Genomic DNA, 17051 nt, shown 5'->3' with positions numbered 1-17051 from the left:
GGCGCTTGGGAGGTCGGCGCGCTCTGCCCTCCACGCCCGCCCTGGGGCTGCGATTGGCCGGCGAGGGAGAGGCGGCCAGAAAGTGCTCCTTCTTCCAAGCGGAAAGGGGGCGGGCTCGCCTTGGAAGCGGCGAGAGCTTTCTGCGTTTGGCACGGTTGCGAGAGCCGTGCGTAAGGGGACGCGATTCTGGCGCAGCGCGCCTTTGGAGAAAGTGCCATGGGGGAGAAAGCGGCGTCCCTCCGGAGCGCGTGCCGCGAAGGTCAGTTGTTGACGCGCGGGGTACACCCCCCCCCCGAAATCGCATCTTATCCCCTTGTTGATGCCTGATTTCCACATCGAGAGGCGGAAGGGGGAGGTGAACACCTGAGGATATTCTGCTCCAGCCAGGGGAAGTTCTTTCTTTTGGTTTTGTTGTTGTTGTTTAGTCGTTTAGTCGTGTCCGACTCTTCGTGACCCCCTGGACCAGAGCACGCCAGGCATTCCTGTCTTCCACTGCCTCCCGCAGTTTGGTCAAACTCATGCTGGTAGCTTCGAGAACATTATCCAACCATCTCGTCCTCTGTCCTCCCCTTCTCCTTGTGCCCTCCATCTTTCCCAACATCAGGGTCTTTTCCAGGGAGTCTTCTCTTCTCATGAGGCGGCCAAAGTATTGGAGTCTCAGCTTCAGGATCTGTCCTTCCAGTGAGCACTCAGGGCTGATTTCCTTCAGAATGGATAGTGTGATGTTCTTGCAGTCCATGGGACTCTCAAGAGTTTCCTCCAGCACCATAATTCAAAAGCATCAATTCTTTGGCGATCAACCTTCTTTACGGTCCATCTCTCACTTCCATACATCACTACTGGGAAAACCATAGCTTTAACTATACAGACCTTTGTCGGCAAGGTAATGTCTCTGCTTTTTAGAAGCCCTAATTCTGCAAGTTGCTTGAGGTTTTGGAGGCAGCATGGTCTCTGCCAGGAGTGCCAACATGGCCCCGAGACGGTGGAGGCCCGAGGCCGTGGGGGCCATGCACCAAAATTTGTGGGTGCCTGACACCTACCTTCATGGGGAATTTTTGGGTGCTCAAGGCCCCAGGGAGTTGGCACCCATCGTCTCTGCACCTGCTCCTCCAAGGCCTTGGCTTTCTCAAAATCCCCCTTCTTTCTGCCTGCGTAGAGTGGCCAACATTTCTTTGCAGAGCTCAACTGCCTGGTTCTAGGCGCATTTTGCAACCGGGAATTTCATTAGCGCCAGCAGCTTCTGAGCTCTGGGCACAGTGCTGCGCCTAAGATATCAGATTAAAACAGCAGAGTGGAAGGAAAGGAGGACCTTTTTCTGCCTCCCCACTTCCAGCTACTCTCTGAAGAAGAGACCCTCTTAAGAATATTAGGGAAGGTTGGCAGGGGAAGGACTAGCCCATGTGAAAAATGAACATAAGATTTTACTTGCCGTTCATTCATTTTCAGCCTTGTATTCTTGTTATTTTTTAAAAATATGTGCCTAGACATTCCATTGTGGCGCCCATAACCTAGGTTTAAGGTGCTATTTAGCTCCTAGCTTTCATATCTCAGTTTCTAACACTGCTCAGCTGGGAGCAGAAATGCAACAGGTTAAACTTCCCTCTGGTGTGTGGTGCAGTGATGGGAAAGCTGTCCCTGTTGGTTGGGTGTCTCCATAAAAAGGGTCGTGGACAGCATTATAGATTATTTGTTGTATTTACACAGTACACCACTCTTTATAATTTTTGCGGGTGGAAATCAAAGAGCAGCTTGCACGTAATAATATGAAACGCATGAGCCCAACCAGTAATAAAGCAATACCCTTAAAATTTGAAGAAAGCACCTCTGTTTCAACTGCAGTGAAATAATGCATGCCAAAGATTGTATGGATAGCCATATTTCAGCTGTATTATATTGTTTTGTGCCACTCTGAGCAGTATGAGATTTCAGGGTTTCCGGCCACATACCCAGGCAGAGGCAAATTTAGGGGAGTGCGACCAGTTTGGCTGTACAGCTATTATTTAGAATGAAGCGTGAGAGGCAGTGGGGTTGTGCCACTGAAATCGGAGACCCCAAGGTCCTTCACTGACTCAGGGTTCGTGTTTCCTTAGGAATGAGGCAGCAGAGACCGCAGTGTCTTTATGACAGATGGTTTATTTACACTTATGGTAAAAAGGCCCTGCAAGAATAGGTCTCAAATAAAAATGTAGTTCCTTGAGTGTGGGATCATAGTAAAAAGGATGAAATAGGCTAATGAGAGGACAGAAGTGGTTTTGCTCAATACACTGTACAGTCAAACCTCAGTTTTTGAACGTCTCGGCTGCTGAACCAGGGCCGGATTTAGGTTTGATGAGGCCCTAAGCTACTGAAGGTAATGGGGCCCTTTATATATCCAGCCGTCCTTTGTCAACAACAAATTGTCACTGTTTTGTGTTGAATATATGCTATATGGTAATTTATGGACCTAATAGGTATCTAAAGCCATTTGCACAAAATACAGAGTATGTATTTTATCAAAGTAATTGTTGAACTGAATTACATTCCATGCAGAGTGCAGACACCCTATATATAGAAATGAGCAAAGCAGTGATATTTTAGGGAGCAGGCTAGCAGGCGGGGCCCATTACTTACATCATGGGAGCCTACACAACATGAAACACTGTTGCCGTATGTAGGTTTTATTTTATTTGTTTTTTTTATCTTATATTTTGGAAATGTACATCCAGGTTTTTTTCCTTTAATTTTTTTTGGGGCCCCCAAGAGAGTGGGGCCCTAAGCTATAGCTTGTTTAGCTTATACATAAATCCGGCACTGTGCCAAACTTTTCAGAAGCCGAACACCGAAAACCCAGAAGTGAATGCTTCCGTTTTCGAACATGCCTCAGAAGTTGAACAGACTTCTGGAACATATTACGTTCGAAAACCAAGGCTCCTCTGTACAGTGGTACCTCGGGATGCGAACGGGATCCGTTCTGGAGCCCTGTTCGCATCCTGAATAGAACGTAAGACGTGACAGCGCGTCTGCGCGTGTGTGGGCATGCGCATGACATCATTTTGAGCGTCTGCGCATGCACAAGTAGCGAAACCCGGAAGTAACGCGCTCCATTACTTCCAGGTTGCCACGGAGCGCAACCTGAAGGCGTTCAACTTGAAGCACATTCAACCCGAGGTATGACTGTACAGGAAACTGCATAGGGTGATGTTTGTCACAGGGTGGGGAAATGGTATAATATGATGTAATTTATTACCAGGTGGAAATGTACTGCCCTTTGATATTTATATCAGCAATATAATGGATGTAGTTCACGTGCTAACTTTCAGAATTGCTTGATTACCTAGTGAAAGGTTTCTTCTTACCTCGTCAGGGAGGCATCCACTGAAAGCATGATAACAGGTCACATGATGGGTGTTGTCAATTGAACTGAACACATTAACATTTCTATAAAGCACTGGCAGAACCAGTTTGGAGCTAATGGCTTCTTCCACTGTGGGGCACAGCGCTCAAGTGATGTGAAAACGATGTGTGATTTTTGTTCTGGGACTTTTAAGCAGAGGTTGGATAGTCATCAGTCATGGATACTTTAGTTGAGATTTCTGCATTGCAGGGGGTTGGACTCTGTGACCCTGGGGTCCTTTCCAACTCTACAATTCTGTGATTCTATAACTGCAGTTGTTCCACAAAAAAGCTCATGTGACTAGGTTATAAGCCCTCAATTTAAAGCTGCACAGAACGTATATTTGAAGCGGTGCTGCTGTGTTGCTTGTAGCAAATGAGAGCAGTGCGTTTCGTAGGAAGTGAGTTGGCAAATGTCTGGCACCGAAAGCAAGATAAGTCTCATTGAAATGAAAATCTGATCTGACTCAATCTGACTGGGCACACACGCACAGTTACTTTCTGTTGAAACTGAGAGTAGTCATCAAAGCAATTTAAGCAATGCGGCCCTTCTGTCAGTGAAACTGCAGCATTCTGAAATATGTAAACACTGCAAATCATTGTCCGGGTGTTTGCGTCCTACTCCTCCCTTCATCTCCCTCCTCTTGTATACATATCAAAAGTTAGCTATCAATCATGTAGTTTGGTTGATAATTATCTCCGTTTCCCTTTCTTCGTTTTGCAAAAGTGCTTTGCAGGTGCCCATTAACCTCTGAGGTTCTAGGTGGCAGGTAGTTCAACTTGCAGGCTGCTTTGAATGGAACTTGACCGGCTGCAATTTTGTCTCTCGGTTTTTGGCGGGAATGTGGGATGGAGGTGCTCATGAGGAAAATCTTTATCTGCCCTTCTAGTTTTGAGAGGATAATTGCACATCACAGTACTTTATTTGAAGCATTTATTTCCATTAAGAAGGGAAGGAGTACATCGAACCTTGCTAACTTTGTCTGCTATTTACCCTTTCTGAGGAAAATCTGATGTTAAAGCTAACATGCTGCCAGTGATATCTGAACAGGCCATGTATAATATTAAGCCCCCTTTTGAAAGCACCAAAACACTGCTGTTGTTTTACCGGGTATCATTTTCTTTTTTTACACAACAATTGAAGTCTGCTATTGTGATGAGTGAAATTTGGATTTTATATCAAATTTTAGTGTAGAGGAAGAAAATGGTTATTTACGCTCTCCTTGGTTTCTGTCACACATGTACACAGTAAATTAGACTTACGTTGAATTCCTAGCTGAAATATCTGCTCAAATAAAAACCTTGTCATACCACTTCCACAAGATGAATTCAGTGTGCTTTGTGACTTTAATATTAAAACTTCTGTATTCTTCACAAGACAAGATATTCAAGGATTCAAATCTATAGCAATAATATAAAAGCTTAACTTATTTAATTACAGTATTTGTGAGAAAAGAGGAGCAACCAAAGACATAACAAAGACATTTAAACAAAAACAACACACAAAAATTAAGCTGCTACCCAGCTGATCTCCACTTAATACTTTCCGTTTATGTATTCATTTCAGAAGACTATTGAGAGACCACTGGTCTAATAGGATTTTGCTACTGCCCCCAGCAACAACCAATATTCCTCTCTCTGTGTGTGTTACTCCAGACTACAGTTCCTTTTTTTAAGATGCAATCCTTTGCCCTGCAGATACAAATAAATGTGTATTTGACTTCTGAATGGTAAATAACTTTACCTCAGAAATGATGAATAAATAGCACTTTATACCTTGGACATTGAGGGGACCTGTGCATGAAGCAATCTTGCTTCAGAAATGAGAAATATTCAAAGGAATAGCATGTGGAGAAAGATTTCTGAGGAGGCTTCTTGTGGCGACATTAGTATGTATTTAGTATTTGAGTGCCTTTGTCCATCTACCAGTGTTCCTTGACTCATGCTGTTCACCTCCTAGCAGCTGAGAGAAGGAAGAAACTGGATTCTGGACTCCTCTTTAAAGAGGAGCAATAACTTCATTATTTAACTGTTTGGGACAACTACAGTGGTACCTCGGGTTACATACGCTTCAGGTTGCATACACTTCAGGTTACAGACTCCGCTAACCCAGAAATAGTGCTTCAGGTTAAGAACTTTGCTTCAGGATGAGAACAGAAATCGTGCTCTGGAGGCATGGTGGCAGCGGGAGGCCCCATTAGCTAAAGGGGTGCTTCAGGTTAAGAACAGTTTCAGGTTAAGTATGGACCTCCGGAACGAATTAAGTACTTAACCCGAGGTACCACTGTATTAAGGTAGAGCCTGCTTCTCTTTTAAGGGGACCTCTCTCTCCACAACCAAGAATGTGCACTGTAAGTTGTGGTGATACTCCCCCACCCCACCCTCCGCCAATGTGTTTTTCATCCCTTCGTTGTGCCAAGAATTGCATTGCTAGCTTTAAAAAAATCTTTAAAAATTAAAAAAAAATGCATTGCTAGACATAGGTAGCATTTGAAAAATTGGAATGAGCAGCACTGTGGTCTGCAATCTCCTCTAGCTGTTAAACCACCACCCGGATATCGTGCTGCTGCCCGTCTATAACCAAAACCATTTGCTTAAAAAAAGGAGGGAATCTGCTTTACGCTCAATTCCTTGCTGAAATGAAGGGACCATCTGTTTCCCGCTGCCTCCCATTCCCCCCACCCCACCCCACCCCCGGTACTTGGATGGCAGGGGATCATGATGAAAACTTCATGAATGAATGACTTTCTTCCAGGGAATGTATATTCATGAAGGGCCCACCCACCCGGTGCCAATTAACTTTTCCCCTCCAGACTAAGTAAAGCCCATATTGTTGTCGTTTAGTCGTGTCCGACTCTTCGTGACCCCATGGACCAGAGCACGCCAGGCACTCCTGTCTTCCACTGCCTCCCGCAGTTTGGTCAAACTCATGCTGGTAGCTTCGAGAACACTGTCCAGCCATCTCGTCCTCTGTCGTCCCCTTCTCCTTGTGTCCTTTCCCAACATCAGGATCTTTTCCAGGGAGTCTTCTCTTATGATGTGGCCAAAGTACTGGAGCCTCAGCTTCACTATCTTTCCTTCTAGTGAGCACTCAGGGCTGATTCCCTTAAGAATGGATAGGTTTGATCTTCTTGCAGTCCATGGGACTCTCAAGAGTCTCCTCCAGCACCATAGTTCAAAAGCATCAATTCTTCGGCGACAAGCCGCCTTTGTGGTCCAGCTCTCACTTCCATACATCACTACTGGGGAAACCATAACTTTAACTATATGGACCCATATTAGTTTGCATGAAATTCAACTAATGTGAGATTTGGCAACGGAGCCGGTGTATGATGCAATGCTCTTCTGAAAGTAACCTAGGACTCTGCTGATTATTTAGCTCCCTGTTTAGTCTTACACGTCTCTTGGGGTGCATGTCTCTCTGGGACAGCCCTCTAAAAAGTCTTCCCACACTAGTCAGACACAAATTCTGCCTTCAGTTTCCTCCACACGCCTCCCCCTCCCAGCTGCCTGTCAACGTCACTCTGCTGCAGGCTAGAGACCCTGGGAACCGGTTGCCAGTCAGAGTACTTGACACAGGGTGAGATGGGCGAGTGGTCCAAATCGGTATGAGCCCCAGTTTTATATTCCTGTGCATTCTAAAGAAGTAAAATATTCTCTTTCGGTGAGGAGAGATCTGTTAGGAAAATATGTTCATATTGATTATTTTATTTATTAATGTATTTTATCTACCACCCATAATATTTATCCCAGGGCTGTTTATATATATCCCCAGTGTTAATTCCAGGGATGGTATTACTGGGTCAGGTTTTTTTTTTTTTTGTGAGAAACTACATGCATACTGTTGTTTCCGTTTATAGAAATTGTCCATACGATAGGTTGGCAATTGTCCATACGATGCTATCTATATCAGTGCATCACTGTGGTATTCTAGAAGCTGCTCCTGAAAACTAGGAATCTCTCATCAATCTTCTCCCCTTATCTTCAAACTTAGAACTGTTTTACTTTGTTGTCAAGTCAAATTCAAAATTGGGAAAACTTTCCTTGTTTTGCTCCTTTGCTCCAAGACAAGTGGGATATAAGGACAAATTCCAGAGGCTTGACGTAGGTACAGCCTTCTTATGCATTGTTAAGTATCGCGTTATTTTTCGCTTTCATTTTTAATTGATGTTTTCAGTGATTATTAATTGCTTCCTGCCTTGGAAGCAGCTGTATTAGAAGCTGGACTTCTCAATGTAGTAATAAAGTCTACGAAAGCCTGGAGCGGGGGCAAGAGTTTTCATTTATTACAGATGTGCATGGTTGCCTTTAGTCTTGTGTGTGCGGATTTGATGTGCTTCAGTCATATATATAATTTTCTTCTTTTCCCAGGTGACGTGTTTCCTCTGGTCTGCCCCAACTCTCATCATGCCTGGTGTCAAATCCTCAATGTATCAAAGCTAGAAGCTTCTTTCTTTGCCTATTCCGGCAGATATTCCAACGAAAGCGAGCTGAGTGTTTCAGTACCCACAGGAAGCAAATACAGCTTGTATGTAGGTGTTGCCTTGGCTATAGGCTCAAGTATCTTTGTTGGTTCCAGCTTTATATTGAAAAAGAAGGGCCTTTTACAGTTGGCTGAAAAGGGGTTCACTAGAGCAGGTAAGAAATACTTATTCTTTTATACAGGGCTTTTTTTAAAAGCTGGAATTCACCAGACCTCAGTTCTAGCACCCCTCAGGTGGGTGCCATTGCTGTTATCAGAACAAGGGAGGTGTTTGTGGTGAGTTCTCGCACCTCTTTTTCCAGAAAAAAAATAGCACTGCGCTTTATAACATTCAAAGTTGTAACCAACCTCTCTTAAATGTTCAAAAGCTCAAGTCCAAAAGCATGGCTTCTATTTCTGAAATGTGTATTTGAAACTGTCATAATATAATTATAATTATAATAATTTAATATTTATACCCCGCCATCTAGGCGGCTTCCAACAAAAGATTAAAAATAGATTAAAACATCAGTCATTAAAAACTTCCCTAAACAGAGCTGCCTTCAGGTGTCTTCTAAACATTAGATAGTCGTTAATTTCTTTGACATCTGGTGGGAGGGTGTTCCACAGGGCGGGTGCCACTACCGAGAAGGCCCTCTGCCTGGTTCCCTGTAACTTGGCTTCTTGTAGCAAGGAAACTGCCAGAAGGCCCTCGGCGCTGGATCTCAGTGTCCAGGCAGAATGATGGGGGTGGAGATGCTCCTTCAGGTATACTGGACCGAGGCCGTTTAGGGCTTTAAAGGTCAGCACCAACACTTTGAATTGTGCTCGGAAACGTACTGGGAGCCAATGTAGATCTTTCAAGATGTGGTCTCGGTGGCCGCTCCCAGTCACCAGTCTAGCTGCCGCATTCTGGATTAGTTGTAGTTTCCGGGTCACCTTCAAACGTAGCCCCACACAGAGTGCATTGCAGTAGTCCAAATAGTCATAGTTGGAGTGCTGTGATAACAACTTCTGTGTTATGAATTTGTGAGCAGTTTGTTTTGGGAGCTTGCAATATTTACTCACTTTTCAGCTAAATAAGTTCTTGACGAGGTATGAAAATAAAACAGTGTAAATCTTTGTTACTGTTAATATTACTACTTTTCAGTGTTGGCACACAGTAGAATAACTGTACATTAAAATAACTTCCCTAGACTTTGGGTTGTTTTACCATCCAGCTTTTCTCTTTGGCATTGGCAGGTAGAGTAATGGAGTAAAAAACTGCTTAGAGCAAGCATAGGCAAACTTGGCCCTCTATATGTTTTGGGACTACAACTCCCACCATCCCTGACCACAGGTCCTGTTAGCTAGGGATGATGAGAGTTGTAGTCCCAAAACATCTGAAGGGCCGAGTTTGGGGATTCCAGGCTTAGAGGTTTACTTGGATAAGAGAGCACTTTTTAAAAATATGAAAACAAGAAGGAAGGTATACCTCAAATATTTTATGGCATTCCCCTTCATTCTTTTCACTGAAAATACTGCCTTTCTCTCTCTTTTAAGGACAGGGTGGGCACTCTTACCTGAAGGAATGGCTGTGGTGGGCAGGACTGCTTTCAAGTGAGTATTAAAGAGCTTCTTTATTTGTTTTAAAAGTATACAGGCAGCTCCACACAGCTCCAAATGGCAGTTTTTTCTTGTAGGAATGCACTGGTGTTTAAAGCTTATGTGCATATACTTGTTTGGAAACCATGACTGTGCACACGCCATACATTTAATGTAGTTTAAAAACACACTTCCTGGAAGCTGTAGCTTAAAGATGCTGGGAATTGTAGCTCTGTGAGGGTTAAGCTATAGCTCCCAGGATTCCTTGCTGGAGCGGGGAGCGAGGTGATGTGTTTTAAATGTATGGTGTTTCCTCAGCCCATGATTTTGCCAGATTTCCTAGATGGTGCAGCAGACACCCTCACTTAAGATGGGTGCTGGGTAAGATGACCACTACTATAGTTGTGTTATTAGAGAAATCTCTCCCGGTTGTTCCCACAGCAGAGGTCTTCCATAAATAACTCTGGCAGCGTTCATGTCTCCCAGCAGCAAGGTATTACAATTAGGTGATGCCTGTGACCTCTTAATCCTCACTCCGAGGATCTAAGTAAAGATGAGGCACTCTTAGAACAGAACAATAACTTCATTTGTTTACAGTCAATGAGGTTATAGCTTAGGGGCTACTTTTGAAAGGCACAACACTTTTGTTTCCAACCAACATATATTTGCACATATATCTTTGCACATATATTTAAGATCTTTCTCAACTTCAATTGATTGATTGAATTTATATGCCACCATACACCCGGAGGTCTCAGAAAAGATCACAATTTATGAAATCAAAATAAAAACAATAACCCAATAACACCCCCCCCCAAAAAAGAGCCACATTTTAAAAGGGTATAGGATGTCTTTCAGGTCAACCAAAGGCCTGGTTAAAAGGAACATTTTTGCCTGGCACCTAAAGGTGTATAATAAAGGCGCCAGGCGAACTTCCCTTGGGAGAGCATTCCACAGACGGGGAGCCACTGCAGAGAAGGCCCCGTTCTCGTGTTGCCACCCTCCGCACCTCTCGAGGAGGAGGCACATGAAGAAGGGCCTCAGAAGATGATCTCAGGGTCTAGGTAGGTTCATATGGAAAGAGGCGGTCCTTGAGGTATTTCAGTACTTCATGCTTCAAAGTTGTCACTGGACGTATAAATTCTTTCTAGGTTGGAACTATTAGCAACATTTACAACAAGGTTCTTGCAACTGTCGGGAAATCTCAGTTGCCTTGCTAACAACAGTTTCTTTTGCAGTGGGAATAGGGGAAGCAGCAAACTTTGCCGCCTATGCCTTTGCACCAGCCACTTTGGTCACCCCTTTGGGTGCACTGAGTGTTCTCATAAGGTCAGTACAAATTTATTTTCCTCATAGCAACATCCAGTACACTCTTATTAAGCACTCTGAAATCTGTCATTTGACTGGGCCGAAAGCAAGTTAGCAAGTTGCCAGCTCTTACACTCTTGTTTTATTGTGGATATTTCTACCACGTCCTTCAGGCAAGTTCTTGGGGCGCCTTGCCCCAGAAGCAACAAAAATAAGAGCAGCCTCTCTGAACCAGAGCAAAAGTCTATTTAGACAGTCTTTCGAAATAGAAAAGAGAATGGTTATAAGTTTACAGGTAACATACTAAAAGCAGCATGATGAAAATATAAAATTGTAACAACTGAAAAAAAAGGATTTTGCCTAGCATAAAAATTTCATTGGCAGGCGCCAGGCGACTCCAATGGTTTAAATGGTCTGCAATTGTCCATCTGGGGAAGGCCAAAGCGGTGGCAGTGGTTTTACAGTCTGAATCTGATACAGCTGAGAGCAGATTCCTTTTTACATTTCATACGTAAAATACACAATATTTCTTCTGAGAAGAGGATATTGTCAACTGCTTAAAAACCAGCTGAAACAAATGGAAATAACCCCATGTTTTCTGCAGAACCAAGTGCCTTTCTTCGTAATGTGATCTTTTACCACATATGGCATTAAATTCCACATTAAGCCCAGTGGCATCAAGCTTTTGATTTCACTAGGTGATATTTGAAATGCTGTGCTTCGGAAACAGTGAGTCGATGAACAATTTATGGTGCTTATCAAGCTGAGACGATGACTTGCCTTTTAGGAGAGCTAGTGTACACCTGCACCTGTCTAACACTTTCTGTGTTGTGGAACAGGTGCATGTGATGAAGGCATGAAAAGACACATGAAAAGATAAGTCTTTATAAGACATTGGGTGCAGCTGATGGTTGCTAGCTCATATAAGGCAGAGGGAATGGCATTCCACAGAATCAGCAAGAGCAGGAAATTTTCAGGTCACTGCCCTACAATATTCTTTAGGGTGTGGTGCCACAGATATGTACACAAACTAGCCTTATCTTACTTTGCAAATATGCATTGTATTTTCCTTTGTTCTTATTCATTGAGGTTGTTCTGAACTTCAGTTTTTCGATTTGTCATATTTATAGTTTCGACATTCTAGATACTGTTACTTGCTATATTTAAGGTGGTGTTCTTTTCGTTTAAATCCAAATAGCGCCATATTATCTTCCTATTTTTTGAATGAAGAGCTCAATATTCATGGGAAGCTGGGCTGTGTATTGAGCATTTTGGGGTCCACTGTGATGGTGATTCATGCACCTGAAGAGGAACAGGTTACATCATTGGATGAAATGGAGATAAAGCTAAAAGACCCAGGTATGTCATTCAGATGATTGGCTTGGGACAAGTAAATGCAATGCATACCTTGTTGGAGTTTCTGCTTTACTGCAGAACCTGCTCATTCATAGGGCTGATGGATTGTGGGCTGTGCATATTGTACTCTACAATGCAGAGACCCCCATTGCCATGTTACATCCAATATAGTATGTTAGATGGGCCTGGATGCTAGACTGGCAACCCCACTAGGTGGATACATCCTGTTTCCCCACTGCTCCCAGGCTCTTTGCAGTTGTGATCTGTGAATGCTCAGATCGGACATTGGTATCACTTGACATTGTCCTTTCACCCTCTCTGCTGCTAGTACCAAACAATAAAAGCAGGGGAAAGTAAACGTTGGGTGGGACCCATACTCCCTTCTGCCATGCAGACAGGTGCAGGGGTGTGTAGCTTTGCAGAGATCAGGAAACTAATTTTGTTAGGCAGTCAAGCTTGACATTACTGTGTACTCTGCCCGCTTAATTGCTTGAGCAAATATCCTTGCACTTTGGCTCTGAAGGAATTGAGGGGTGGAGGCACACAGTGGCTTTCTCTTGTTTCTGAGGCAATGTTGGACATGCGAAGCACCCTTATACCAAAGCAATTTGGCCCATTAAACCCTGTACTGTTTATTGTGGCTCCTCCAGAGCGCTTTCCCAGCCCTCATCATGCCTAAGGTTCTTTTGGACCCAGAATTTTTGGGTGCAAAGTGCATTCCTGGCTGCTGAGCTTTCTCTTAAACCTCTCTTGGCTGAGAAATCCATTGTGCATTTGCTGTTTGCATAGAACAGCAGATAGGAACCTCCAGCCCTTGGGCCTGTGAGGCCACATCAGCCAGACCTACCTTTGACGTCATGTTGTAGGTAAAGACATGGCTCTCTGCCAGAAGTAGTGTTTGCTGCCACTGCCTGTCAGCTGATCGTTGACACTTGCAAAGCTCTACGTCTTCGCCTGTGCGGGCAAACAAAAATGCTTCATCTGACTTCATGGTGATGATAGGTGGGTGACTGTCCCCACCTGACAAAATGGCCCATAGGGGTTGGGGAGCCAGAGCACCCAGTCTGCCGTAGAGTACTGGAATCCATTTGGAGCACAGGAAAATAGTAATCAGCTTTCTTCTTAGTGTTAGAATGCAGTGCGGAGCCCCTTTGCGAAAGGTGGCTTCTCCTGCAGCAATGACCCTGCGTGCAGAACTAAATTTAGGTTTTTGCAAAAGCAAGCAGAGTTCCATAGAGAATTGGAAGGTGAAATATATTTCCCTCTGATCTAGAGCCCGATGAGTGCGTACAACTCCCGCTGCAGGAGTGTTAAGTTTGCACACCTCTGTACACAAGAGCCCTTTCCTAGGTCTGCAGAGGATAATGGAGAGGTTTTAAATGTATACATTTCCACACCAAAGTGGGAGGAGCTATGCTGTCTTTAATTCATTATTTTCATGCTGGCTTGAATCCAGAGCTAAAATGAATCACTCATGGAAGAGGAGGAGGAGGAAGTGATGAAGTAAGAGCTGTTCGACAGTGGAATTTGCTGCCAAGGAGTGTGGTGGAGTCTCCTTCTTTGGAGGTCTTTAAGCAGAGGCTTGACAACCATATGTCAGGAGTGCTCTGATGGTGTTTCCTGCTTGGCAGGGGGTTGGACTCGATGGCCCTTGTGGTCTCTTCCAACTCTATGATTCTATGATTCTATGATTCTTCTATTCTAAGTTCCATCAACATTGCTTTCCATGCTGTTTGAAAATGTTATGGAGCAGATTTTTGAGAGCTGCTGGGGGAATAAGCAGAAATGGCCCTCCCAACCCCCTCACCAAGAATAGGAATATTCTGTGAGCTCATGGGTATTTGGATCCAGCCCTCTGAAGTGACCCGGTTGTGATTTTAATTGCTTCTTCACACACATTAATTATATTCCTTTCTCTTTCTCTCAAACAGTGTTCGTTGCATTTGCCACTATCGTAATTGTGATCTCGCTGGTCCTCATTTTTGGTGTTGCTCCAAGACTCGGCCAGAGCAATATACTGGTGTACATTTCCATTTGTTCAGTGATTGGTGTGTTCTCAGTCTCCTCTGTCAAGGGTCTGGGCATTGCTATTAAAGACATGCTTTATCAGAAGCCCGTCTTCCGACATCCATTGGTTTATATTTTGGCGGCTGTTTTGGTGGTGTCTATCAGTACTCAGATTAACTACCTCAATAAATCACTGGATGTGTTTCATACATCTCTAGTGACACCCATTTATTATGTGTGCTTCACAACCATGGTGGTGATCTGCTCTGTCATCCTCTTCAAGGAATGGAATAGCATGGAGCTTGGTGATATCATTGGGACCTTGAGTGGCTTCTTCACCATAATTATAGGCATCTTCTTCCTGCATGCTTTTAAAAACGTCAGCACCACCTGGAGCCAGTTGACGTCTTCTGTTAAAAAGGAGCCGATCTTGCCTCTCCATGGTTACGAGGCTCATCATACTTTATTGGAGAATATGGAGGCTCCAGCCTTGACATGTGATGAGGATAACACTCTGTTCAGTCGAGGAAATGAACAAAGGGGTGGCCACCACTAAGTCATCTTTGGAAAACCTATACCAAAGCACCTCTGAGTGGTACTCGGAAGGACAGAAAGTGGTTGTGATGATGTCCTCAATAACCAGAAAAGGAAATAATGATTTTGTGTGTGTCTTTGGCAACATATGAACTTCAGTGACAAATGTGGTGCTCTTGGTAAAGAGAACTGAATTGTATACATAACATATTTTCACAGATAGCACTTTATGGTTTCATTGCATTTGGGGGGGGGGGGGAATAGTGGTTTTCTTGGCCAAGTTGCTGCTGTGTGTAAAAATCATGACTTCCCCGAATGTTGTCACCTAAGCATAGTGGATGTTTATTATTCAGAGTTTTTCAGCAAATGTCCAAAAGGGGTGGAAAAAGTATCTAGTTTTCAAAATTCTTGCATGTTGATGAAAGAGGTCTCTCATATGCCAGTTAGCAAAGCACTGAATGAACTGGTATAGAAGCATATTTTCACTTACTGACATCTTCAAAGCTTGAATTTGTTCGCACATGAAGGAGGCAGTAAGAGAGATGGGGAATCAATTACACATTACTGGAGAACAGACAAGATAACATTTTTTAGTAGCTTCAGGAAAAACCTCAGGCTACATTCCTACTTGAGCACTAATTCCATTTTTTCGTAATATGTATGATCATTTTCTACAAAGTGTGCCAACTAAAGGTGACTAAAGATAACGTAAGTTATCTGAAAACGAGTCCTTTACATGCAGAGTAGATGCCGTAGATTAAAATTTATTTATTTTTGTAAGGTATGGCATTTGTCCATGTTATAATTTTTTTATTATTACTTAAACCTTTTTTTAAAAAAATCAGAGGAAATACCTTATTCATTCGCACTCTTATTTACCCAGTGTTAACCTCCTTTTTGAAATGAGCAAACATTGTATTTTAAAATGTTTATCAGAGAAGCATACTTTTATGTGCAGGGAAGTCTTTAATGTCATTCAGGATTTTTTGTGTGTGTACAAAAATTTTGACTTGATACATTTGAATAAAACTTATTTTTAAGATGTTAACTTTCTGATATAAAGATTTTAAGTTTGATACTACAATGTCCAAACAAGGGGGGGGTGTTATATTGTTTCAATAAAATGTGTTTGTGCCCACTTCTTCTTTTTAATGAGAGAGAGAAGTGTTTTGAGGAATTTATGTTGGTTCCTGTAGGAACTTTTAGCAATGGGATTGATGAGCAGAGAGGTGGGAGGTCTGGTTCCATATGACCTGGCATAGTTGTTTTTGAATGAAGCAAATAAACAGATACGGGAATATTTTTCATACAACAATAAAGTAGCCTTTCCTTGTGTACGAAAACCTGAACTGAGAAAATTTGGAGAAGGCTTACCTTGGCAATTCTCTTTTCCGCGAGTTAACGTGGAGAGTACATAAAAAAACATTTTGCTGCCGTGATATCACTCTTATGAAGAGAGCTTTTGCATGGTTTAGTGCTGAATCGGAAAACAGCAATTGGGTTTTGCGTGAACTGCCAATTGTTCTGATTTAGTGCTTAAAAGTGGGTTTTCCGGGGGGGAAGGGCAGGGCAAAAGCAAAGCTTCCTGCATCTGTGCCTAGAAAGCAGACAAGCAGAAAACCTCTCAGACCCATGCTTTCTATGCAGAAGTTGGGACAAACCCTACGCTGCAAGTTTTGGAAAAAGTTGGTAGTGGATAGCATTCAGCTTCTTGAAAATATGTATTTTAATAGCAGCTGCTTTCTGGCTGTGCTAGAGATACACTTGAAAGTTTGCGTGGACACAGATTTCAGAAGCCAGCAAGGTAGCTGAAAAAAATGTCTCACCTCTTCCTATGACTAGAATTTTTCTAAGGTAATACAGCGGTACCTCTGTTGTTGAACGTAATCTGTTCTGGAAGAACGTTCGACTTCCGAAACGTTCGACAACCGAAACACAGTGAGCAGTCGGCAAATTCAAGTGAGAAAATTGAGGAACGTGCCTCAAAAGCTGTTCGACTTCCGAGGCACGTTCAAAAATGGAAGCATTCACTTCCGGGTTCCGAAATGTTTGGCTTCTGAGACACTCGAAAACCAAGGTACCACTGTATTATGTAAAATAGCAAGTATTCAAATGTCATCTGCTTGAATTCATGCAGGTAATTCTGCTATCCTTGGGGATATAATTTGGATAATATGGAGCTCATGGTTACAAGGAGTCATAATTTGATGTAATCTGTCAGGAGGCCTACCTTTTTGAGTTATAGTTTCTCTCCTGCATCTAAGGGTGTCTAGTAAGGCAGCACATGATCCAAGAGGTAGAAAGTTGCAGAAGACTTGAATGTTCCTTGTAATGTCACACTGTGTAGCACAGCAGACCAGAGCAGCGAAACATCTTGGGGGAATCCTAATGCGAAAGTGTTAAAATTAATTCCAGACAAGTCTGGAAA

General features: G+C 43.1%; 1 protein-coding gene across 1 annotated transcript; it reads left to right on the top strand.

Annotated features, from left to right (window-relative positions):
* Positions 1 to 17: 17 nt before the first annotated feature.
* On the top strand, positions 18 to 16612 carry NIPAL1 (NIPA like domain containing 1). The gene is made up of 6 exons (XM_081875891.1): positions 18 to 259; positions 7744 to 8010; positions 9377 to 9433; positions 10657 to 10747; positions 11925 to 12085; positions 14014 to 16612. Exons 1-6 carry the CDS (start codon positions 217 to 219, stop codon positions 14643 to 14645), a joined length of 1251 nt encoding a protein of 416 aa, XP_081732017.1. The 5' UTR covers positions 18 to 216; the 3' UTR covers positions 14646 to 16612.
* Positions 16613 to 17051: the final 439 nt, after the last annotated feature.

Source organism: Podarcis erhardii (assembly GCF_964252035.2).
Source record: "Podarcis erhardii genome assembly, chromosome: 9".
NCBI classification, from domain to species: domain Eukaryota; kingdom Metazoa; phylum Chordata; class Lepidosauria; order Squamata; family Lacertidae; genus Podarcis; species Podarcis erhardii.
The sequence above is the reverse complement of the archived record's forward strand: the minus strand, read 5'-3'. Positions and strand labels throughout refer to the sequence as shown.